General features: G+C 58.9%; 2 protein-coding genes and 1 long non-coding RNA gene across 10 annotated transcripts in view; 2 read left to right on the top strand and 1 right to left on the bottom strand.

Moving 5' to 3' along the window:
• Positions 1–619: 619 nt before the first annotated feature.
• On the top strand, positions 620–13715 carry PANK2 (pantothenate kinase 2). 2 transcript variants are annotated; one of them, XM_080590108.1, is made up of 7 exons: positions 620–899; positions 5313–5665; positions 6659–6912; positions 7889–8065; positions 8311–8434; positions 10057–10182; positions 10650–13715. In XM_080590108.1, exons 1-7 carry the CDS (start codon positions 707–709, stop codon positions 10698–10700), a joined length of 1278 nt encoding a protein of 425 aa, XP_080446234.1. In that variant the 5' UTR covers positions 620–706; the 3' UTR covers positions 10701–13715. The 2 variants fall into 2 exon arrangements, with proteins under 2 accessions (XP_080446234.1, XP_080446235.1); XM_080590109.1 differs by lacking the exon at positions 620–899 and having other exon boundaries at positions 5380–5522.
• Positions 1948–5302, top strand: LOC308194338. The gene is made up of 2 exons (XR_013950454.1): positions 1948–2398; positions 2780–5302. It is a non-coding gene; the product is annotated as an uncharacterized lncRNA (long non-coding RNA).
• The window catches only part of RNF24 (ring finger protein 24), a 24775-nt gene continuing 13481 nt past the window's right edge, over positions 13461–24754 (bottom strand). For 6 of the 7 annotated variants that reach the window (XM_080590110.1, XM_080590113.1, XM_080590116.1 and 3 more), the window contains 5 exons: positions 22854–23003; positions 19402–19444; positions 17989–18030; positions 15562–15641; positions 13461–14973 (listed from right to left, as the gene is read on the bottom strand). In XM_080590110.1, coding sequence (XP_080446236.1) covers positions 14835–14973; positions 15562–15641; positions 17989–18030; positions 19402–19444; positions 22854–22996 — 447 coding nt within the window. In that variant the 5' untranslated portion in view covers positions 22997–23003 and the 3' untranslated portion in view covers positions 13461–14834. Of the gene's footprint in view, positions 14974–15561; positions 15642–17988; positions 18031–19401; positions 19445–22853; positions 23004–23905; positions 24749–24754 lie in introns of those variants that run through there. The other variant, XM_080590115.1, reaches the window with a different exon arrangement.

Genomic DNA, 24754 nt, shown 5'->3' with positions numbered 1-24754 from the left:
CCCCCTCTGGGAGCGCCCCCATTTCCTGCTGCCCCCCTCCCGGGACGGCCCTAGGGACGGGTAAGGATGCATGTCGTGACATATTGCGGTTATATCACGACTTAGAAGGCAGCCGGGGGGGAGAGGCCTCGTTATTTGCGTATGCAAATCGTATGCAAAGCAGCCCCCTCCGCGCGGCCCAGCCCAGCCGGGCCTACTGCAGTCTTCCCCTCGGCCCCCGTCTGCGTTGCCATGGTTACACCCGGCTGTCAATCATCCGCTTTCTCCCGCCCCCACCGGGCAGCCGCCTCACGCCACTGGACAGCGGCCGTGTCATTCTCCTGCCGAAAGGACGCCATAGGCCAATTCCGTCTCCCATCCCCCGCCCCTTCCCTCCCCGCGCTCTCTCCTCCTATTGGCTCCCCGCTCTTGTCAGAGCGCGGCGGGCGGGCCCGCCACCCCGCCGCTTCCCAACCCTCTCCTCTCATTGGCCAACCCTCCCGTCGCTCCGCTCGGCGGCAGCAGCCGATTGGCCGCCGCCTCACGGCTCCTCCCGCCCCCTTCCCTCGGGGCAGGAGCGAGCGCGGCCGGGCCCGCAGACGGGGGGGGGAGGAAGGGCCGGGGCCGCTCGGCGCAGGCGCGCTGCGGGCGGCGGCTGCGGCGGCGGCTGAGGGGAGCGGCGGGGCGCGGCGGGGCGGGCGGCCCATGGGGCCGGGCCGCGCTGCGGATGGAGCCGCTGCGCAACGGCGGCGGAGCGGAGGACAAGGCCCGGAGGCGGGGGGCGGACGCCGGGCCCCCGAGGCGGTGGAGCGGCGGCGGCGGCGGTGGCGGAGGCGCGGCGGGCGCTGACAGCTCCGCGGCGGCGGCGGCCGGGCCTAGCGGGAGGCAGCGGCGGGACTCGGTCCGCAAGAACCGGCCGCGTGAGTGCGCCTCGGGGGGGGGCGGGGCCTAGAGGAGGAGGAGGGGCCTAAAGGGAGGGGCGTGGCCTAGCGGAAGGGGCGGAGTTAAAGGGAGGGGCGTGGCCTAAGGGGAGGGGCGGGGCCAACGGAGCGGGTGGAAGGGAGTGGGCGGGGCTTGGGGAGTGGGCGGGGCTTGGGGAGTGGGCGGGGCTTGGGTGGAGGGGGCGGGGTTGGGGGCGTGGCTAAGGGAAGGGGGCTCGGGGGGGAGGTGCTGTATTGGGGGGCGTAATGGGGGTGGTGGGGTGGCGGGGGGGGCACAGGGGGACAGAACGACACAGGGACACAGGCAGGGGACAGGGGGACAGAGGGGACAGGGGGAGACACAGGGGACAGGAGGGGACATAGAGGGCAGGGGGCGGGAGGACAGAAGGAGTGGGGGGGATACGGGACACGGGGACACGGGGGACAGCAGCCCAGAGCCAGGCAGCGAGGGCTGAAGCGGTGCCTGGTTCCCCTGGGGAGCAGGGGAGGGGAGAAGCCCCACGGCTTGGCAGGGACGCTGTGACAAGCCGGCCACGGGCCGGCCCCCCCAGCCCCAGTACCCGGGCTGGGCACGGAGCGGGCGGCAGCCCCGGTTTTGGCAGCAGCCGTGGCCGCTTTCAGCCATGCGTGGCGCGGAGCTGGGTGCCTGCAGGTGCCCGGGGGTGCCCGCAGGAGGAGGCGGCAGCACCGTGACGCGGCTGCCTGAAGGACGCCGCGGACAAACGCCACAGCAAAGAAAACCAAACAAACCCAAAAAGCAGTTCCAAAGCGCTCGCCCGCTGCAGAGCCTTCCTCCAGAAGGCTTTTCCTCTCCCTTTCCTCCGCTCCAGATCGGGGGAGGTTGCAGGAGCCATCCTGTAGCTGGCGAGGGCCGCGAAGCTCACGCGAAGTCACCGAGGTTACTGTGGGGCTCTCTGCTTGCCGAGGAATTGACAGGCTGGAAGCGGAGCGCAGCAGCGGGATGTAATGAGCAGCGGGGATCGGCTTTGCCGTTGGGATGCAGGAAAAGCAGCTTGGGGGGTGAGTCTGGTGTGGCTGCAGCTAACGAGATCGCCGCAGAGATCCCGCTGGGAGCCGTGCGATCGCTCCGGACGGAGCCATCGGCTGCAAAGGAGAGCTCAAAAACGAGGGTGGGCGTAGGTGGAGCCGTGCATTAAGGGATGAATCCCCTCTGCTTTGCTCTTGGGCGGTTCCTGCCAAAGGAGGAGTTCCCTTCTGGAGTTGTTGGAGTCTTCCCTGAGGTCTGCGCCTGCAGGCTGGGCCGGGAGGAAGAGGAAGGGCAAGAGGCACGGCTGAACGTGCACAGGGAAGGAGAGCTGGGCCCTGCGGCTCCCTGCGTAGGGCCACGTGCCGGGCACGAAACGGGCGGTGCCCAGGCAGCGAGGAGCAGCAGAACGCTGGCTTTGGAAGCTTCAGCGTCTTCTTCCAAATCAGAAGCCCTAAAGCTCGGCCTTGGCAGCTCCTTTGCAACACAAAATGTAAGCTTTGATTTTTTTTTTTTTCTAAATGCCTTTTCCTGTCTTGGAGTGGCGTATGAAATGTGCATTCCCCTTCTCGGAGCTGTGAGATCGGTGGCGCTTTACACTGAACGCTGACGAATGCTGGTGTTTTTTTCCTCCTTCTTCCCCCAGCTATACCATTTCCACAGCAGCACAACGCTATTAAAATACAGCGTTGGCTGGTTTTTTTGTTGTGCGCTCGGCTAAATCGTCGGTCTTCGTTGCTCCACGGGCAAATCCTTTTAGCTTTTCATCTAATTGCCCCCTAACGAAGGATCGCTCTGCGATCCCGCCTGTCACGTGAAGAAACCCACCGCGGAGACCTTTACTTATCGCCTCTTTCATCCTGACACTCTGCAGCTCTCACGGCCCGAACCTGGTAGAAGGAAGTCGGTCCGAGGAGGGTTTTTATTTACGCAGCACCGGGTTTTTAAGGTGATTTACACACCAGACAAAGGCCTTCCCTCTCCCTGCCCCCAGCGGACGGGGGGGCAGAGAAGGGAGGGTTTCAGCTCCTGCCGCGGGGCCGCGCTGCGTCCTCCAGCTGTGTCCGGGGGGCTGGGAGCTCCCCGCTTGGCTCACGGACCGGATCCAGAGGTCTGCCCGCTGGAGAAAATGTTTGGTGTGGAGACAGAAAGCCACACGTGAACCGTGCGGATGCAAATGTCCCTGCGGGCTGCCTCGTGCAGCGCCTGTGCTGAGGGAGGAGAACCTTCATCGGGCCAAAAGGTGAAGAATTTTGCTTTTTTGGAAGAAAATTGCCTCGGAGACGCTTTGCACCTGCTTCAGCAGGCTGTCGTGCTGGGGAGGCCAGGTCGTGTGCCTGCTGTGCTGCGCCTCCTTCGCCCCCCCGCTCCTTTTCACGCACAATTCCACGGCGTTTTTGTTGTTTTATATTTATTTTGAAGCTTTTCCCCCGGGTCTGGCAGCTGAAAATGCCGCAGAGCCGCTCCAAGGAACAGGCTCGCAGGCCCCGAGGAGAGCAGCTCCTGCGCTGGGAGGCGGATTTCCTGCCTTTCTTTCACACGCCAGCGAGAGGCAGCCTGCTTCCCGGCAGGTGCCGGGCGAGAGCAGAGCCTGCGGATCCGAAATCGGGCCAGGAAAGCCGGCTCCGACCGCGGTAGACGCTGGAGAAATGGGTGTTTGAGGAGAAACAGCAGCTGGTGCTGGCGTCCGGCCAGGCGAGCGTCCTCCCCTTGGGTTTTTCTGCTTCTCCCCTTGGTTTTTTTTTCTGGTATGGGGAAGGACGGCTGCTGCCGGGCACGGCCGTGTGGCTGACTTGTAAGGAAAAGCACGACTCTGTGCCGTGGGGACGAATTCCCAAATTCCTGCTCTTGCCTGCGCCCTTCCAAAAAACACAGTCTGGGTTCGTCTGCCCGTGGTCGTCGGGGCGCTCTCGCCCAGGTGAGGGAAGGAGGCGTGAAAATGGATCCTGACCGGCGGTGGGAGGCTTGTAAGGAGAGAGCTGTGACGAGGAATCGTTAGGTTTGAGTTAATTACCCCCGGGGCTGCCTTCGGGGCTGTCCCCGTGGCTGGCTCGGGCCGTCTGCCCGGGGCTGGCAGGGACGTCGCACATCTTCAGGGAGCCCACCGTGGAGAGGCTCCACGCTTGGTGTTCCACCGGTTCGGAGCTTTGTGAGCCTGCTACGGGCTTCTTAACGCGGGGGGATAGAAATCTCCCGCCCCGAGGGCACAGCTGCGGTGCGGGATGAAGAGGGAGGTCCGCCAGCAGCTTCCTGGAAGCCCTTTGGTGAGCGTTAAGAGAACTCGCCGGGCTCCTCGTCCCGAAACTGCCGGGGCTGTGCGTGCTGCAGGTCATCCAAGGAGAGCAGGGCTGGAAAGCGCTGTGCAGGGAGCCCTCGGGCCGCTCCCGCTGTCTCTCCCCGTCACGCAGCGATCCGGATTCCTCCCTCCCTCCCTCCCAAGCGGTTATTTTTGCGCCTGCTCTTGTCTGAAGGAAACGCATCAGAAAGCGAGGCTGACCGGGGGTTGGCCGTGCTTCCCGAAATAGACCTGGCGCCTCCTTTCATCTCTTTTTTACAGAACAGCGAGGGTTTTGCTTTCTTTTACGGAGCAGCGAGGGTTCTGTCCCGCTGCTGCGAGCACGCGGCTGCGCTCTTCTCTTTGCTCGGCATCCCTCGGGTCTCGGCAGCTCCCGCCCAGCCTTCAGCTCGTTAACAGCGGCGTTAATCCGTTCCAGTTCCCCGCTCTAATCGCAGATTCCAGCTGATCGGGGCTTTCTCTTGATCTTCTCCACGAAGCTCATTATCTAATACAGCTGTAAACGGCGCCGGGCCTGCCACCAGGGCATATTTTGCACCGGGGGGGAGGGGGGGGGCGGAATTTGACTAATAAAATAATCCAATTAGACATTTGTTTTTGTCTCCCTGTGGCATCTTAGATGCCTTGTCTACCTCGGCGTTACGTGCTGTAATTAGTTACCGTTTGTGCGTCGCTTTGATGCAGCAGCGCTGGTATTATCCCGGGCTCTGGCTCAGGGCTTTATAGATTAAAAAAAAAATGGCTGGGGATTAAAATCGGAGTGGCACCCGGCCGGCGCGCGGCTCCTGCCTGGCCGGGGCCGTGTCTTCGGGGCGCTCTGTGGCGGCGCTGCGGGTGTTGGGAGGATTGCTCGGGAGGTTCTGGGGGCTCCTGAGCACCAGGTGCCTCGAAGGAGGAGGTAGCTGAGGGGTCTGAGCGCCCACAGCCACGTTCTGTCAAAGAAAGAGCACGCTGGTTTTATTTTCCACTGATTCGGGTAGCTCGAGTGGGGCTGGACTTCGGAGTCCTCAGAGAATTGCACGGATCGATTCGGTCTGTGAGTATTTTGCTGACAGTTCGGCGTTACATATCCCGTTTCTTTCTCTCTTTTTTTTTTTCCTCCCCTCTCCAGTCTTTCCCTGGTTTGGCCTGGACATCGGAGGCACCTTGGTCAAGCTGGTGTATTTTGAACCGAAGGACATCACCGCCGAAGAGGAGAAGGAAGAAGTGGAAAATCTCAAAAGCATCCGGAAGTACCTGACCTCCAACGTCGCCTACGGATCCGCAGGCATTCGGGATGTGCACCTAGAGCTAAAGGACCTTACCCTGTGTGGACGTAAAGGCAATCTGCACTTTATACGCTTTCCTACTCATGACATGCCTGCTTTTATTCAAATGGGAAGCGAAAAGCACTTCTCGAGCCTCCATACTACCTTATGTGCCACGGGAGGTGGAGCGTACAAATTTGAGCAGGACTTTCGCACAGTAGGCATTTTTGGCTTCTATACACACTTAGGATCTGCTAGTGAAACTCCGTTTAAGCTTCGAGCTAGGAACGCTTCCAGCCTTTCCCCGCTCTAAACTCCTCTAAAGCAGCTTCGGAAGAGCGCGCCTAACTCAGATCAAACGTAGCTCAGGAGACGGCGTGCGGGGTCACGTTCACGTCCCTAAATCGGGTCCCGCTCTCCCCTGAAAGCGCATGCAGCCTTCCCGCGGCTCCGCAGCGGCTCGCTGACTGCCGCGCCGTGTGCTCTGCCGAGACCCGCTGTGTCACTAGTCCGTGATCGTGCCCGTCTCAGTGGTGGTTCCTCACTGCCGGCTGTTCGCACGCTTCATTTTTTTTTCATGTCGTTCCCTAGCTCGCGTGGTTTCGCGTCTGTTACTGGGCTGGTCGAGGTTCAGTCCGGTTAGGTGGGGAATTAACCGAAAGGAGGTCGGGAGGCGGGGGTTGACATCATCGTGTGGCTTCCTTGTAAGATGGAGTCATTTAGGGCTGAAGTACGGGGTGTGCTAGATGCTTTGCTTAACCAAGCCTTGAAAAATGTACCAAAGAGGGGTTGTGTGCACTCCAGGCAGCGACATAAGGGGAAAACAACCTCAGAACTCTCTTTTTTATTTATTTTTTGAGCAGCTAAGCCCCTTTTCATTTTTTTTTTTTCCTTTTCCTACCGGTCCCTCAGAGTCCTGAGCCCCTGGGAAGTCGATGGGGTTCTCTTGGCTTCCAAATCTGGCTCAAGTTACTTGTTTCCCCCCTCCTTCACGTACGCGTGCTTCGCAGCAGGGTAGTGAGCCGCCCGCGGTGGGGGGCACGCAGCCCTCCTGTCCCCCGTACTTCTTTCTCCGCCACCGCGAGGAGTTGCGGGGATAACCGAATTTGGCAGCGAACGCGTTTTTTCTGGCCCTGAGCACAAACCCTTTCCCGTCCCTCGCTACTTCTTGAATATTCTGTTTCTTTCTTTTTTCTTTCCCCTCCGCCAGATGGGCGACCTTCAGCTCCGCAAGCTCGATGAACTCGATTGCCTTATTAAAGGAGTTCTGTACATCGACTCGGTCGGGTTCAACGGCCGCTCGGAGTGCTACTACTTCGAAAACCCGACCGACGCCGAGCGGTGCCAGAAGCTCCCGTTCAACCTGGAGAACCCCTACCCCCTCCTCCTGGTGAACATCGGCTCGGGGGTCAGCATTTTGGCCGTCTACTCCAAAGAGAACTACAAACGGGTAACGGGCACCAGGTGAGCGCTGGGAAGGGGGAAGGGAGCCTTATTTCAGGCTCTGCGGCGTTTTCCTGCGTGGCAGGTGGCGTTTGCGGGGCCGAGCTGCGTAGAGGGTGATGAGTTGAATGTCAGCCTCCAGCTTCTCCTGCGGTCCCGTGTCTCTGCCGATAAAGATCCCTCCTGGAAGAGGGAACCCGAATTTCATGGTTTAGCCTCCCTGCTGCAACTTGTGTCCCTGGAAGCTGTATTTTCAGTTACCCTGCTGCAGGAATTAACCCTTTTTATTTAGCAGAGATCCCACGGTTTGGTACTAACCCAGACCTGCTCGTGACCACGGTTAGCTCCGGTCACAGCAGCAGAGATTTGAATCTGGACTCGTGCAAGGTACCTTATTTTGGCGAAGGGATGCTGGAACAACTCTAATGCCCCGGCCATTGCTGGACCGCTGCAGCCGCTGTTCTTGGAGATGTGACTCGTGGTGCCAGCGAAGCCAGAGAGCTCCGTGGCTTTAAGCTTTCCCAAATCTCTTGAAAATGGGCAACAATAATAATAATAAAAAGCCCCACAGCACAGATCTTACTCCTCTCAGACATGTTTAACGGCATGTTCGCACAGTAACGTGCACGGGATGTGTTTTTTTCCAGAGTTTTGCATAGCTGTCCCTTAATACTCCTCCACGAACCCCTCAGGACCAGTATTTATTTTGGGATCAACTTCTCAGAGCGCTGGGGAGAAGGTGGATATTTGTAAAACAGGAAAACGAACTTCTCGTTTAGTAACGCGCCCTCTGCAGCAGGCTGTGAGGGCACGGGACTCCTTACGGGCTGCGGGTTGCTGAAAAGGAGCAGGTTTAAAGAGCAGAGCTCCTCTTTTGGGATTACTCCCACCAGAAAGAGCAGCAGCAGGAGGGACGGGGCAGATTGCACGAGCCCTCCCCTCCCGCGCCCCTTCAGAAGCCAGAGGTGGGTGACTTTGGTTCTGCTTTGCGTCGCAGTCTCGGAGGGGGAACCTTTTTCGGTCTCTGCTGCCTTCTCACCGGTTGCTCCACCTTCGAAGAAGCCCTGGAGATGGCGTCCCACGGGGACAGCACCAAAGTGGACAAACTGGTGCGGGACATCTACGGCGGCGACTACGAGCGCTTTGGATTGCCGGGCTGGGCCGTGGCGTCCAGGTAACGGCTTGGCGGTGGGTTTTTTTTCTACAGAAAGTTCTGCAATGATGAAAAACTGAACCTGCGTGTCTTAGGGGAGCCGCCGCTCCTCCTGCTCGTGGTACGCCAGATGTAAATGACTGACTGTGCTGCTTTTTAAAGTCAGAAACACTTCCAAATGAATTGTTTTAATTAACTTAGCAATTCCCCTTCTCTTCCGGAGTTCTGATGCAGCCAGGCCTTTAACCCTGAGCCTTCCGTTGCAGTTTTGGGAACATGATGAGCAAGGAGAAGCGGGAATCTGTCAGCAAGGAGGACCTCGCGAAGGCCACGCTGATAACCATCACCAACAACATCGGCTCCATCGCACGGATGTGCGCCCTCAATGAGGTATTTTGGGAAAAGCCATCTCGTTGCTTCCCCTCTGGGGCATCGCTTCCGTGCTGCTGCTGTGCCATGCCTCTCTCCCTGCGTACGCTTCAGTAGACGCGTTCGTTCCTGTGTTTCTGGATGTTCAGGGAGATGTAATCCGCTCCTTTTGGGCTCTTAAGTGAGTTTTGTGCTTGCCCGCCTGCGTACTCTGGGTCCCCTGGGTTATTTTTACCCCGTTTCCTCGCTCGAGCACCACCGCTTCCACGGCCGTCACCGTATCTTTGTGCTTTCAGCTTCTTTACAGTGCTGCCTTGTTGCATTCATGTCAAGCAGCATTGTACAGGGCTATGAAAGAACAGAGACAGGCTCTTCGCGTGGCTTGGAGCACTCCTCACTCGTCGGCAAACCCTATTTATCATCATCTGCTGCGGAAACTGTGCCGGGTATCTTACAAATGGTCGTGCCCACAAAACGCCAGCAGATTCCTCGCTTTGCCAGCCCGTAGGGTAACGAAGGGAAGATGCTGAAGGGTTAGGTAGGGCAAAGCGTTAATGACTGTGGGGATGGAAGGGAGATCCACAGAAGGACGTGAGGGAAGGAGCAGGTGGGAGGTGTTCCTGATTCCTCTGGAAGCGGGGGAGCTGAAAATTACCTCTCCGTTGGAGGACAAGAATGTTTCCCGTTGTCACTTGGCTCCAGAGAACCGTTCTGTGAGTGAAAAGGTTGGCAGAAAATCTGCTTTAAATCTGAACTGGGTCAGTCTTGTCCTTTCTTTCAGAATTGCGCTGGCTGTGAGGTTTTAGGTGCTCTTTTCAGGTTGAAAGCTCTTCAGCTTTCCCTGCGAGGAGCCAAAGGCCAGAGGTGGGGGGAGAGAAGAGGTGGCACGTGCCGAACGGTGCTGCTCAGCAGTTAAGGGATCTGATAACAAAACCCCAACGATTCTGGTGAAATCCCTAAGCCAGAGAGGCTGGAGTTACACCTGTGGTTTTCTGGGTGGTGCAGAAGAGTCCGAAGAAGAGCCCGCCTTAGAACGCCGCGGCTGGCACCGCTCTTTGATGGAAACGTGCCTGTTGGTAGCGCTCCGCGGATCCGGCTCGGCCCTTTCAGCACGGTCACTTTGTTTTGTCTCTCTTCCCTGGCCCTTCCCCGTGCAGTTTGACCCTTCCAACGCGCCCTTTTTGATCTTGCGTTGCTCTTTCAAGCTGTCCCTTGCTGCTGCAAGAGCCCAGGCTGACCTGGTGTCATTTCTGGCCTGCAGACAGCCTCCCCTGGGTCCAGGTTTCAAATCCTGCATTCAGAGAGCTGCGCGTGCACCCCAACTCCGCTGTCTGTGGCTCCTGTCCCTACCCGCCAAGGCAGTTCTGCTCCTTAGCTGCCAGGAGCAGGCTTTTGGGGCGATGTAAAGTTTCTCTGGATTTAATGGGGAATTTAACGTGAGCCAGTGACTTTCGGTCTGCTTCCAGCTGGTTGGTTTGCATCAAGTCCCACTGGAAAATGGGATTTGAAAAGCTACGCCTGGCCTTCTTCAAAGGCACTCTAACTTTTTTTTCTTCTAACTCTAAGGTGGGGCTTCCGTTGTTGCAAGCAGAAAATGAAGAATTCAGGCTTAACGTTCCCGTCTTTTTCCTTCGTACTCGCAGAACATCAATCGAGTGGTTTTTGTTGGCAACTTCCTGCGGATCAATACGATCTCCATGAGGCTTCTGGCGTACGCCTTGGACTACTGGTCGAAGGGACAGCTGAAAGCTCTCTTCTTGGAACACGAGGTGAAGCGACGCTCCAGCTTTATTTTCTCTCTTACCAAAGCTCAGGTCCGTGAGCGCCCTGCGGGCAGTCCCGTGGGGTTTGTAGCTGCGGTGCTGAGCGTTGTGCAGCGGGTTTCAGCTGTCCCGTTCCTCTGGCCACCGTTGCTGCAGGTTGCTAACACGCAGGTTGCTCTGGTAACTACGATAAGAATGTTTTAGTGCCAGGCTCGTGCTTGCCTGTGAACTTCAGTTTTCCTGAGGCCGTTTCCATTACTGACGCTGCACCTGGTTCCCTGCAGCTCTGCTGTCCTACGCAGCAAATAGAATCCGGATCTACTTCCTAACGTACCCACGTCTGGTTATTTCTTCCGCCACCCCTTATAAGCTTTTAAAATTGCGCTGTATGCTCGATATTTATTCCTGTTACTCTCGTATCAGGTGCACGCCCAGGTGTGAGGTGCTAATGGATGCTCCGTTTTGGCTTGCAGGGTTATTTTGGTGCCGTCGGTGCTCTTCTGGAACTCCTGGATTCAGCCTGACTCCGTGCAGCCTCCGGACGTCGGCCCTACGAAGTCGGGGCGCTCCCTGGGCCTCGACGCCCACGTTCAGCTTCAAAGCAGGCGTTCGGTGACTCGTTAAACTGCGCGATCCCGTCAGAGGGGGGAAAGGACTGCCGCCTGCCTTTTTGCAAACAGTTCTCGTTACGCTATCAGTCCCGCGCACAGGGGCGGGACCATCAGCACAGCCCTGGCGTGTGAAACCCGTGGGGGTACCGCTCCTGTCCCCTCCGGACCGCGCAGCGGCCTGTCGGACACCGCCGAGCTGTCAGCAGGGCTTCTTTCCGCTAGCGCGGGTTCTTAACCTTTGTGTAGGGATCGTTAGAGCCGGAAGGGAAGGCGAAAATCCCGTGCCCTGGGTACCGGAATGTGCTGAGGGCGGTTCCGCTTGCAGCCGGTGACGCTTTGTGCGGACCGCAGCCCCCCCGGGGACACGCCGTAGCGTTGGCGTCGCGTTAGGAGCTGTCAGCCTGTGACCTTGAGGCGTGCTAAAAGCAAATGTGAAGGTGAACTAGGTTTCTTTTTCCTTTCCTGCCTCTGTTGTAAGGCTTGGCTGCGTGTAACTATACCAAAGATTACTTTTCTTTCAGTCGTTTGCTTGGGGTCTTCTCTGTAACGCTCCGTTTTATGCTTACTAATTGCCTAACTGCTGTAGTCTGGGGGGAAAGCTGCTCTTCCCTCACACAAGGTGTTCTTCTCCCCGTGTTCTCCGTGCGTGCAGTCTTGCGTACAGCCTGCGAAGCGGCTCGTAGAGCCTGCGAAGCGGCTCGCTGCAGCTTGGAGCCTCTAAAGGTTCGGCACTTCCAGGCTGGGAATGTGGAGGCAGCTTGCTGCGTCCCGAATAAACGATCCCTCAGAAGAACAGAGACGCCGGTAGTGGCCAGCAATTTAAAACAGACCAGCTGCATGCACGCAGCTTGTACAGCCATCCTCCTTCCTTGTCCCTCTGCTTTGCCTTGCCTTCTTTTTTTAGAAACCCTTCCCAGTCTTGGATGTTCGGCTCTAAAAGGAGCAGGGTCTCTAGTGAGCAGGGCGTCGGTAGCGTTCTCCTTTCCGCTCTGCCAGCTTTACTGGTCCCAGTATGACCCGAGGCGGGCAGGGTGAACAAGCTGCTTTCCTGCAGGGCCCTCAGCACCTTGCCTTGCTGCTGGCGGTTAAGCGGAGGCGCAGCTTCGGCCCGTTCCCTGCTGCCTCCTGCTTCGGCTTCCCAGCTCCGTAACTTGCTAAAAGCGCGCAGCCTCCGTCCGGGAGCCGGGCGAGGGCTCCTGTTGCCCCGAGGGCCCGTCGTCCTCACCGACCGCGTCTCTTGAAGGCGTGGTTTCTTCCCAGAGACGTCGATTTTCAGCTCTCTGGTCCCGATGGCCGTCTCGAGGAGGAGTCACAGCCGTGCGGTTGGGTGACCGGGGGCCGGAGGAACGCGCAGCGGAGGCACCGGGGCTGCACCGCGAAATCGCGTCCGTCCCTTGAGCTCTTGCTGCAGCCCCAGCGCTCTGCGGCTGGCTGGGCTCATTGCGTGGCACCTGCCTCTCGTTTGGGGCTGAAAAGGGAAGAAATGGTCCATCCAGGTGTGTTCTTTCCTAGTTTACATCCTGTGTGAGGCTTCTCTAAAGGCCGGCACGTCAGCTGTGCTGGGAGCAGCGCGCCGGACAGCACAGAGCATGAAGCAAGGTACCTTCAGAGCTCGAGGGGCCTGGACCTTCCTGAGCGCATCCCAGAATTTAAGAAAAAAAGGGGGTGGGGAGGAAAGGAGAGAAAAATGGGCGTTCTGAAGCGTGCCCATGCCCAGGGCCTGCTTTTAGCCCCGGGAAGTAAGGCCTGGGGGGGCTCAGCAGGCAGGATCGGCCCCGGGGCTTTTCCAGAGCCCCCTTGGTGCGGAGGGGAATCCCTGCAAGGCGGGGAAGGGGGCTGATGGCTCCAGTAGCAGCCCTGGGGAGCCGAGGGAAGGCGGAAGCCACCTTGAAACGATTTGGGGAACCTCTGCGGTGCCCCCGCCGCCCTCTGTGAAACGAGATCCGGCCCTGGCACGCGGCGAGGTGCCAAACCCACGTCCCCGATGCCGCCCGTGGCTTCGTGGCGGGCCCTGCAGCCGCGTGCTCCGACGTCTCGCGCCAAATGCCCTGCTGTGTTGTTGCGCGTTCTTCTGTAAAACTGCTTTTCGTTTTGTTTTTTCCTTGGAATAAAATATGTCAGTTATTTTTGTATACATGAACCTCCCCTTGGCGTCTCGTGGTCTTTTCCCCGGCCGCAGAGCGAGCGCCGGGAGCGTGCAGGGGAAACGGGCGCAGCGTGTCCCTCGGCGCTCAGCTGATGGCAGAAGCTGATTAAAATTAACGGCCAGCAAGCCTTAATTACTCCTCCCGCCGCCCAGCACCCCGCCGGGGCTGCCAGCGTTAGGGGGCAGCAGCTTTTAGCGCTGGGCAGGGACGGGATGGGGCGGCAGGACGGGGGCTCCGCAGGTACCCAGGGCCCCTGCACCACCTCCTGCAGGGCTGGGGACCCCTGGCTGCCCCCCGGGGGGGGGGGGCTGCGGAAACCAGGGGGGGGCTCCCCTGGGGCTGGGGGCGCAGGGACCCGGCCCTTTGCTCCGTCCCTGAAGTCGCACTGGGGACCGGCGGCCCCAAAACAAACCAAATCCCACAAAACGCAGCTAAAATCCCTCCGGGTGCGAGGCTGGGGCAAACTCGGCTCCAGCTCCACCCCCCCCGAGGTGCCGTTTCCCACCCCCCACAACCACAGCCCCGCTTCCAAAACCTGCTTTTATTTACATTTCAAGTCAAATCACATGCAAAAACCGTGTTTTTTTTTCTTTTTCCTCGTTTTCCTTAAGAATAGTGTGATTAGCAAAAAAGGACGCATTAGAATTTTAAAATAGCAATTAAATATACAAAAATAGAGCTTACAAAAAACAAAAAAAACCTGACAACAACGACAACAACAAAAAAAAAAAACAGCGACCGTTTTAAAAAATATTCTGCTGCAGAATTCGTAGTGTACAAACACGTCTATGAGGCTCCACGCTCCATAAACAGGCTGGGGGGAGGCGCGCGGTATTTACACGAGGGAGGGGGGACGCGCGCCCAGCCCCGCGCCGCTGCTGTGCCACCGGGTAATACTGAGAGCCCCCCCCCCCGGCACCCCCAAAAGGGACCGAGAGCTGCGGGGAGAAGGGGGACGGGTGCCCGGGGGGTGCCCGGGGTCACCCCGAAAGGCAAAGGGGGGGATTGTGGCCCCCCCGCCCCCCCAGCAGCTTGCGCCCCGCGGGCTGCTTGGGTTGGGGGATTTTGGCACCGCGTTGGGCTGCACCTGGAGACCCCGAGCCCCCCCGGGGGCTGAGAGCGGGCGGAGAGGGCAGGGTTTTTGTGCCCCCCCCTCCCCGGCTCCGCCAAGGCCGTGCGGAGGGCCGGAGGTGGTTTTAGCCAAGCTGGTGGGAGAGGCGTTCACACCGGGGGGCTCGCCCCTGGAAGGGGTTTTAGGGGTTTTTCGGAAGCCCTGAGGTAGCCCACGGCGCGCCACTGCGGGAACTGGGGCGCAGCGGGGCCCCGACCCGGCTGCCCGTGCGTCCTTGGGGGGGGGACACACGGCTCCCTGCCCCGCTCAGCCCTTTGGGGATCCCGGTGTGAAGCCCCCGGGGGGGCAGAGAGAGTACGAAACGCAGCACCGAGGTGGGGCTGCACCCACGTAACCACCCCCCCCCGGAGGGGAAAAAGAAAGAAATCCCCCCCCTTCGGATGCCACCGAACCCGCGGTGGATGTGGGCTGCGATGCTCCGGGCGGGGAGGGGGGGGCCCGAAGCCGGGCACGCGTGCGGGACGGGCATCGAGGCGAGGCGCTCCCCCCTCTGCCCCAGCTCCGGGATCCCGGGGAGGGAAAAAACAAAACAAAACGAAACAAAAACCTCGTTCCGAGGACCAGCGCGGGATGAGGGGGGAGGACGCGCTCCCTCCTAAAGTGCTCTCAGCTCCCCGTCCGTCTGTCCGTCCGTCCGTCCGTCCGTCTGTCCCCGGCCCTCGCTCCGTGCTGGTGCTGTAGTGCTTTGGTTGTCGTCTCCGGGTGCCCGGGGTTCCCCCCCCCCCCCCCAAACCCCCGGCGCCGGGGCAAGTCCGTGCGGGCGCGGAGCTATACGAGGTTCTCCGCGCCCGGGAGGGGTCCCTGGGGGGGGCCGGGGTCCTGCTTGCTGTGCAGCTGGGCCAGCTGCAGCACCGGCATGTTGCAGAGCGGGCACACTTTCCGCACCTCCAGCCATTTGATGAGGCACCTGGGGGGGGGAGAGAAACAAAAAAAAGGGAATTTAAGAGAACCGTGAATCCACCCCAATGAGGATTTTTGGCTTTGGCACCCCTGGTGCCGTGCCGCGGCGGCTGTGAGCGACTTCTCTCCCTCCCCAGCCGCTGAGGCTTGGCTCAGGCACTCGCCTCCGCTTCGCTGCCTCTCGCAACGCCTTCGGAAAATCGCAGCGCCCCAGGCAGGGGCTTTTCCATCCCGCGCCTCCCTGCCCAGCGCAGGGGGAGCCCGGCAGCCACCCAGGAGCTGCAGACGCAGGTGGATTTGGGGCCGCGCCGCGCGCGGCTCTCCAGGCTCCCAGGAGGCTTGGGAGAACGGCCTGGCACCGACCCTGGAGCCGAGGAGCTGTTGGTTTGGTAACCAGCAACGCTCAACGCCGTAAATAAAAGCTGATTAAAGGGGAGATGTCAGTTGTTTATTCTCTAAAGCCCGGGACAGGCAATGCAGCACCGCCTGCGTAATTCAGGGGCCGTCCGTCACTGCGTGCCTCGGACCAGAGGCGTGCAAAGAACCCGGCCCCAGTCCCTGGCTCTTTGTTTCTTTTACATCGTCCCACACTTACTTTCTGTGGAAGGCGTGTTTGCACGGACAGATCCCCAGCTCGTCCTTGGGCTTGAACTCCTCCAAGCAGACGGCGCAGATCTGAAAGACGAGCAGGTCACCGCCACGGTCGGCGCTTTCGAACGCAAAAAATACCCGCGTGTCTCTAAACCGGGGGAAATGCTCCCCAGAAAACCTCCCCGTAAGCGTTTCCTGGCTCCTGGTGCAGGTTTCTGTCCTCTCCCCAGTGCTCACCTCACCACTGCCTTTAATTGGGGAAAAAAAGGGGGAATTTGGCTCCCGTCTGAGCTCCGCCATGAGCAGCGGTGCTGGGCAGGGCTTGGCCGCGAGACAGAGCCCGGCTTAGCGCAGCCTTGCACAGCCCCAGGGCTGCAGCCCTCCCGGAGGTAAATCCTCCAGCTCCTGCGGTCATTAATCTGATACGTTCATTTAAACAGCAATCAAAATAAATTTAAAGCCCAATCTGCCTTTAATCCGGGCTCTAATTGCCGGGGTTGGCAGCCTCTGGGCCGGGCAGCGCCTCCCCGCCTGCTTTATCCACAAACATCGCAGGGAGGCTGCGGGGAGGCGCCGCCCGTGGAAACGTCCGACCCCCCACAGCTTTCTTTGCAGAGCCCGGTGGGTTTGCACCGAGGACCAAGCACATTTTGGACCCTCTGAAGCCCTCGGAGAGGCGGCGTCATGGGAAAAAGGGAAAAAAAAACAGAGCTGGGCAAGCGCTGAGGAGCCCAGCATGGAATTTACCTCCTGGCGAGCCCTGGCAGCTGCTGCTGCAAACCCCCCAATATCCCATTTTTTGCCCAAAATGGGATATTTCGGAAGGAGCCTGAGCAAAAACCCTCCCAGCCTTCCCCAAACCCCCGGGAAATCAGAGCAGCGGGGAGCTGCCGAGCAGGAACAGGGGCACCCCGCTCCGCCTCCTGCTGCCAGAGGAGGGAAAGCAGCAGCCCACGAGGAGGCTGTATGGAACAGGCGTGGTGGGCAGCGCTGGTGTCATAAATAAAGCTGAGCCCGGCCCGGCTCAGCTTCGGCGCACAATACGGGCTGTAAATCAGGACATTAATCCGTCGAGCGGCCCGGGAAGCTGGGGAGAGTGAACGCCTAATGCGTTTCAAAGCTTCAGGTTGAAACCAGGTGGGTGAGGTCGGAAAAGGTGGATTAGGGAAACCTCGTTACTTCGAGAGGTGTTTCCCCCGGGCAGAGCCACCCGGGGATCCTCTTAGCGCATTAAACGCAGCGATGCAGGCAGGGGGCACTGCTGCAGCCGGCACTTCTTGTGATTTCGGACCCCCCCCGGCTGCTGCAATCTGCGAAGAACCCCTCATTTTTGGGGATGCAAACAGGGCTTTTAATTCCTAACGCATCCAAGCAGCCCGCAGCTGGCCTCCTGCAGCCACAGCTCCATGCTGCGGGGATGATGGTGCATAAAAACCACAGCAATGCACGAAAAAATGCACAAAAAGAATCGTGCGTGGAAAAAACTGCATGAGAGACAACAACGCGTGGAAAATCGCGTAAAGATGATGATGCATGAAAATGCATAGAGACAAAAATGCATGAAAATGCATAAGAACAACGCATGAAAATGCATGAAAATGCATGAAAATACATGAAAATGCATAAAAACAATGCATGAAAATGCATAAAAATACATGAAAATGCACAAAACAACCATGCACGAAAATGCATAAAAACAGTAAATGAAAATGCATGAAAATGCATGAAAATGCATGAAAATACATGAAAATGCATAAAAATACATGAAAATGCACAAAACAACCATGCACGAAAATGCATAAAAACAGTGCATGAAAATGCATGAAAATGCATGAAAATACATGAAAATGCATAAAAATACATGAAAATGCACAAAACAACCATGCACGAAAATGCATAAAGACAACAATGCATGAAAATGCATAAAAATACATGAAAATGCATAAAAATACATGAAAATGCACAAAACAACCATGCTTGAAAACGCATAAAGACAACTGCCTGACACCCACAGTACCTAAAAATGATGATGTACAAAAATTAATGACGCATGAAAATAACGGTGCATAAAAAGCCAACGGCCCCCGGGGAGGAGGCTGGGGCTGGCCCGACCCAGCCCCTCCGCAGCTGTGCCCGTGGCAGCGGCGTTAGCGAGCGGCCGGACCCGCCGAGGACGAGGAGCAGCATCGGGGAGCGAGCACGAGGAGGAGCAGCGAGGCTGCAGGCTGGTGGCTGCGTGCCCGGGCACACACGAGCCTTTGGCACCGCGTGTCCTCGCAGCCGGGAGGTGGCAAGGGACGGAGAGGAGCTGCCGGTGCCGCCGCTCGCCTGCCTCTGTCACCCACCCTGCGAGGGGCGGGGATTTTGCAGACCCAGCGCGTTCCCCTGCCGCTGACAGCGCTCCAGGAAGAAAAACCCCGTGCACGCTCACCTCGTGGAGGTTCAGCTCCTTCACCTTCTCCTTGAGAATAACCTGCAACACAGAGACAGGGTCGGGACACAGTTCCTGCCGCGTTTACAGCCACTCAGGTCCCCATAAACCCGAATTTCCACGCACAACCCCTTGCTGTTGCATTTACCCTCCCAGTGCAGTGAAAACCCTCTGCTTTCGGGCACCAGCCTGAAATCTGCGCCAAGGCAGCAGACGCCAGCACAGAGATGGGGTGAGGTTTTGCAGGGCACGGCGCGAGCAGAAAGAGCTCGCTTAAAGTTAAACCTAAATTCTAAAAATATGCTAAAAAACGGGCCAGTCCTGCACGCTGCTAGCAATAATAATAAATAAATACAGAACCACAAAGGTGCCCGCGCTGTGACAGCTGTCTGTACGCGTGGCGCTCCCCGGGAGCCAGAAACCTCCGGCGTCCCACCTGCAGCCTGCACGCATCCAGCGTCAGCCCTGTGGGTGGACGGGGCGAAAGCAGTGTTCGCACAAAAAAAGATCCGAGGACAAACCCCAGGAGGTCTCCGAGCTGAGCGCCCGGAGGGGGCTGCGCTCCAGGAACAGCCACGTGCCGGAGCATCCATCCAGCCCGGCTCCACCTCCTTAGGTTTCCTGCCTGAGTGCTAGGTCAGAGGTGGAAAAAGCTACAAAACCCTGGGGAAAACGGGAAAATGGGATGTTTCGGCGGTAACCAGCGTTTATTTTAACCCCTGCGCGTGGGTGGCTGCAGAAAGCAGCTGGCTTGGCCGCGGGGACTTGGACGCCTTCCCCGGGATGGATGGGGCCGCGCTGACCCCGCAGCCAGCTCCAGCCCACGTTGCAGCTGCCGGAGGAGCGCTGGATGCTCCCACCACGACACCGCCGAGGGTTTGGGAAGCGCCAGTGGAGGTGCTGAGCGTGGAGACGTCCCCAGCGCCCGGGGACCACGCTCCGGGGACTTGGCACCTGTGTTTGGTTTCAGCCGGGGGAAGCCTGTCCGCTTCTCACCGTCCAGCTTAAACTCTTGCTTTCAGGGTGTTTTATCTTTAAATAAATAGCATTTCTATTCTTTTTCTCCTGCTGATTGCTCTTCTTGCCCCTGAGCTCGCCTAGGGGGAAGCACCCAAGCACCTGCAGGGCAGCACCCAGGCCGGACAGCAGCAGACCCCGAAATGCTGAGACCTGCAGAGCACCGTGTGCAGGCGGGAGATGCTCTCAGGGGGCCCGGCTGGCCAAAAAACCCTAAATCAGCAGGAAAAGAGGTTTGGCAGAGCGTCAGCAACCTCTCTTCAAAGACCTAGAGCCTCCCACTGAAAAGAAAAGCTCGATGGCAACCCGAAAGAGTGATTATCCCAACAAACCCGCAGCCTTTACGCGCGTTTGGCTCTCGGTAGGAGGGGAGCCGCAGCCTGTTCATCACCTCACCTGCTTGTAGGCGTAAAGCTCTTTGTGTGCTTGGTGTCTGAGCCTGGAACGAAGAGAGGGAGAGAAGTGAGGGCAGGCCAAAACAGCAGGACTACCCTAACAGCCCAAACACACCTCATTTCCCTCCCCTCCCCATCTAATCGCTTCGGTTTTAGTTTTTTTTATTTCAGAGAGGAGAACGGCCACGTGAAACAACGCAGCCCGCCGAGCCCAGGCTGGGGCTTTTTGTGGAGCTGGAACCACGGCGTTTCCGTCCAGGAGCACACAAAACTCCCACAGCTTTCCTTTCCTGAACTCCCTAATTTTCAGCGCAAGCATCACCGGCGGCGTTAAGGCCGACGAAAGCTGCCAAGGGCATTAGCAGCCGGCAGAAACAGGCCCGCTGTCCAACCCCCCTGCTGCCAGCACCTCCGGGCTGCACGCAGCACCTTTCCGCAAGCAGCGAGCGCCGAAGAGCCAGGGGAAGCTCTGCTCCTGCTTGAGCGAGGACGGGGCAAGATCTCCCCGTTAAAGGGTTTCCCACGACGAGCCCAGGCTGTGGCAGCAGGTTTCCCTTTCAGGCTTCCCTTAATAAAACCTCTTTCCCCGGCAGAAGGAGCGGCAGCCCGTTTTAAGCAGCCCATCGTGCAGGCGAAGGAGCCGGCTGTGCTTCCGAAATAAACCCACGGGAAGAAAGCCACACGTCGAGCGCTGCCCCCTCGCTGCACGGCGCTTAGAGAAGTGCTCCGAAAACTCAGCAGGGAGGTCACCGAGGCCGAAGAGCTGCCGGAGGGTTCGCAGCAGGGACGTCAGCGCGCCCGCAGGGCTCGGGCGGTCGCAGAAGTGCTTTCCCCAGCCTCGAGTGTGGTTTGCTGGGGGGGGGGAACCCCCCCGTGCCTGCAGTTTCACTTCTCTGCCCCCAGAATATTTCCTCTACCAGAGCCTGGCTGCTTGACACCGAGCTCTGCTCCCTACAGGCTGCAGCGGGGAAAAAAGCACAAAACCACGCCAGCAAGTTATAAAAGCCGTGTAAAAATACATCCCTATCCCTTTTTTTTTTTGCTTGAAAACAGCCCCGAAACATCGCTGGCATTAAAAAGCACGCCTCGATTCGGCAAATGTTGTTCAGGGCTCCAGTAAGGGAGCTCTGGAGCCCCCAGTCTGGAGGGGAGCCATCGCTGTCTGGTGCTCAACATGCCCCAAAAGCTGGGGGGGGAAACCAGGGGGGGCCGGGGTCTGCGGGCACGCGGAGCAGGCAGCAGGAGAGGCGCGGGTGTGGAGCGAGAGGGGTGAAACCGGCCCAGCCCCGAGGCTGGGAAAGCGCTCATGAAACGCAGATGGGGGAAAGCAAAGCTTGGCTGCCGGGGACCACCTACGAGGGGGGAAAAAAGCTCTCCCAGCGCGGGGGGGAAGCCTCTGCGGAAAGAAGAAAGCCACACGTCCCCCTAGGTGCGTGGCTTTGGCTGCGGGCGGGGAGAGGATCCCAGCCCGGACGGATCCCGCTCCGATCCGGAGCAGTTGCCGTAACGTGAGCCCGGGATCTGGCAAGCGAGGTTCCCCGCTGAGCCAGGGGTTCGTCCGTCCCATGCCAAGCGCTGCAACCCCGGAGGAATTCGGAGACCCAGCTCCCAACCCGAGAACCGCGCCCCGTGGATCTGGTGAGCAACCTGAGACTCACGAGACGAGGGGCTACGGGGGGGGGCACGGTGGCGGCAGACCCCACGAGCAATCCTTTCTTCCATGCTGTCAGCTTTGAGGTTGGGGTAAATACACCAGGTATCGGCTCTCCCACGCTCGGGCTGCCTCGCATGAAGCGGGCTGCAGAGGATGCTCCCGCGCCGCATCGCCCTGACTGTTAAACGAACCCCTCGCTCCTCCACGGCCTCCAGATGCGGTCCTGCTGTTAAAAGCCACACATCTCAGCGCAGGAGGGGTCAGGAATGCGCGGGGTAATCCAGGAGGGCTTTAGCAGCTGGCTGAGGAGGGGGAGGAACTCAGCATCAACTCAGGATCTTGCTCTGTGGCCGGTGGGTTTTTGCTTGCCAGGAGCCAGCGGTGCTCCTGATTAACCGGCAAAGCGGGGAGCAGCGAGGAGATCCTGTCCCAGAGCTGGGATGCTCCGTGCGTGGTCCTCCCCCCCCCTCCCCGTCCATCTACACGCTGAACCTCAAGCTTTTAAACCCAAAGTGAGGTCTGGGAGCGCAGCTCTGCGGCGAATTCCTAGGAGGGGGTGGTGCTCCAGGGGCCCAGGGCACGGGTAAATCCCCAAAGCTGGGGCTGCTCCGGGTGCGGGGGATCTGCCTTTGCAAATCCCGGAGCTGGTGCTGGTGGTTCGATTCATCGAGTCTCAGTCGAGGCTGGGGCTCCGAAGGGATCTTCAGATGACCTAACCCAAGCTCCCGTCTATCAGAGGTCGGGAACCAGCACGGCGTTACTCCTGGGGGCGGCAGCCGAAACGCCTCTCCCTGAAAGGCACTCCGTCTTCATTTAAAGACAGCCAGAGACGGAGAGCTCGCCACTTCCCTCCCTGGCTTCTTTCAGCAGTTACTCAACACGCCTCCAACTTCTAAATTTAAAGGTTTTCTGGCTTGACCCTCCAGACGTTACTGCTTGTTATTTCTTCTTTGGGGCAGAACGCACCCAGCGAGACCCAGCGCCCAGGAAAATACTCGGAAAGCCCAAACGCCTCTTCGTTTTGCAAGCAAGCCGTATAGATTCAGCTCAACCTGGGGAAAACGCATCCCTCACCCTTCCAAAAACCATCTGCCCTTTTCTTTGCCTCCCCTCCTGTCGGCATCCCAGTTAAAAGCAGGCTGGGAGCTTCGCCTCGCAGCTCGTGGCCCAAGTCTCTCCCCTCTGGCCCACGAAATAATTAAAGCAAGCCCCAAAGCGGAATAACCTTGTCCCCATCGCCCAGCTTAGCAGATCAGCTCTGCGCCATTAATCCCCGGACTGCGCTGTTGAACGAGCAATTTGGGTCCGGTAACGAAGGGGGCAGGCATTAAACATTTCCTAAGCACACGGCGCCCGAGTTAGTCATTAAAGAGCGAGCCGTGGTGAAACGCTAAGCGGAGGGCAGGAACCATAAAACGCCGCTTTCAAGTCCTGTTTGAGACGGCCGCCTGAGCAACCGCGTTCCCTGCCCGTGTAAGTGCCCCCATAAATAAATATCTGCGGGGTTTAGAGCCGATAACACAATTCCCTTCGGAGCTGCTCGCTCCCGGACGTGTTGGGTCCGCACCGCGCGAGCTCTGCGTCCGTTTCCTCTGCGGGGGATGAATGTTGCGTCCGATGCTAACCGCTGAGCAAATCCTTTTTCTGGTTTTAATTCTTTTTTCTAATTCTTTTCCTAACAAACTAGCCCGCGGGTCGCATCCAGCTGTCAGACAGAGGTGCGGGGAGCTCCTCGCGGAGAGGCGAGGTGAGGTGGTCGTGCGGGGACACCTCCTGCAAACAGCCGGGGCAGCTCTTACCTGATCAGGTAGCAGCAGAAGAGTAAACTGAGGATGAAGACGAAGATGGCCGTGCCGAAAACCACGATGTATATGTTGAGAGGCAGGTTCTGGAACCCGATGTTCGGCATCCTGAAACTGTAATGCTGGAAATCCGAGCTCATGGGTAGGCTGCGAAGAAAGGGAGAGAAAAGGAGGACGTGAGGCTCCATCCGAGGGCCGTCGGCACGGGATGCCCTACGCAGGAGAGGAGGGACGCCCCGAAAACAAAGCAGGGCAGGCTAAACCGTGCCTGGGATTCCCCTTCTCCCTCCGCGTGCTCCTCGCCCAGCTATTTCCCCTCCTGCCGACGCAGGCAGTCCTTTCAGTTAAACTCCAGGCGGGGATTTGCATCCAAGCCACCCCAATCCCAACATCCCCCTGCACCCGAAACCCCAATTAATTAGACTGAAATGCCCCAAAGCGGCCGGAAGGCATGCTGGAAGAGAAAGTTTTGCCTCCTCTCCCCTCCCGTGGTCTCCTCACTCGGCAGAAATTCTGCCCTCCAGCACCGGCACCAGTCCCCGCTCCTTTAGGGTGATCCCCCCGGACCCGAGGCACAGCTTTCCACGCTGGCATCGGAGCCGAGGGGAGGGCGAGGACACAGCCACGGCAGATGGCAGAGCCGCCGGGAATTACAGGTGCCATAAAAGAGCCTTGTTTGAGTTTCCCGGCGCCGCCTGTGCAGCTTTACCCCCCAGCACGCCAGGTGAGGGGAAGGGGGAGGCGAGGAAGAGGAGGGCGCAGCGCCCCTGGATGCCGGTGTCCACGTCCCAAACGCGGGACCGGAACAAAATCCCGCGGACAGAGGCCGATAAAACCTCGCGTGCAGACCCCTGGGGCGAGGATTTCAGCGTGCGAGCTCTCCCGCGGGCTTAGCGTGACGGTTCAGCAGGCGGGACGCCGATATTGTACAATAACCCGAAACGAGCGCTTTTTAAGCAGACGCGTTACGGAATCCGGTGGAAGAGCAGCCCGCCGTCCGGGCCTCGCCACATAAAACCTCCCCGCACCCAAAACATCACGACAATCACCGAAAAGCACCGATTTGGTGTTGCTCCTCATCATTCCTTTCCGCTTCACGGCTCCCGAGCCGCTCACCCTCGCGCGAACGCAGCTCTGGCCGGGCACAAAGTTCCCCCGCCCCCAGCTCCGAGAAGGAAGTTAAAAAAAAAAATATATAAAAAAAAAAAAAAAAACTTGTTTTCCTTTCATCAGTTACTGCCCACGGGAGGCGGCGTGCGTGCAAGTTTCACAACAAACAGGGAAACTACCTGCAGTCTCCCCCCCCCCCGACTTTTGGCGAATTAAATTACGGAGGGATGACAAAATCCCCCCGGAGCAGGGTTTTTTTTTTTTTCGGCGCAGGAGCCGCACGGCTCCAGGTTTGGCGCAGGACGGGGTGAAAGCGTGGGAGGTGGCCGCGGACAGCGGAGGGAAAACAGCGATGAAAAGCCCCGGATCTGAGCCGCAAAGCTGCAGGGAAGGGTTTGGGCTCCCGGCAAGGACGGATTCGGTGTCCGAAAGAAAACAATCCCCGAAATTATCCCTGCTGCTGGCTGCTGCTGTCACGGCCCCATCAGCGCAGGGACGCAGAGCCGTGGCACCTAAAGGAACCGGGTTTAAGCCCGGGAAGCTTCAGCAAAGAAGCCCAACCCAACAGCAAACGCTCCCGTGCATCTTTTCCTCCTTCGGACCCTTTTTTTTCCTACGCCTGCCACCCCCACCGGGTGCTTTCTTGGTGCAGGAGCACTTCTCCCATCCCACGCGCCGCCCGCTCGCGGGGATCGGGCCCAGCTGCTTGGGGCGGGCAGCGAGCTCGGCAGCCCCAGGGCAACAAAAAACAGCCCGAAACGCGGAGCCAGCCCCTCGCCCGCGGCCTC

This window comes from Anser brachyrhynchus, assembly GCF_964034855.1.
Source record: "Anser brachyrhynchus genome assembly, chromosome: 4".
Classification (NCBI taxonomy): domain Eukaryota; kingdom Metazoa; phylum Chordata; class Aves; order Anseriformes; family Anatidae; genus Anser; species Anser brachyrhynchus.
This window is presented reverse-complemented; position numbering and strand designations above follow the sequence as displayed.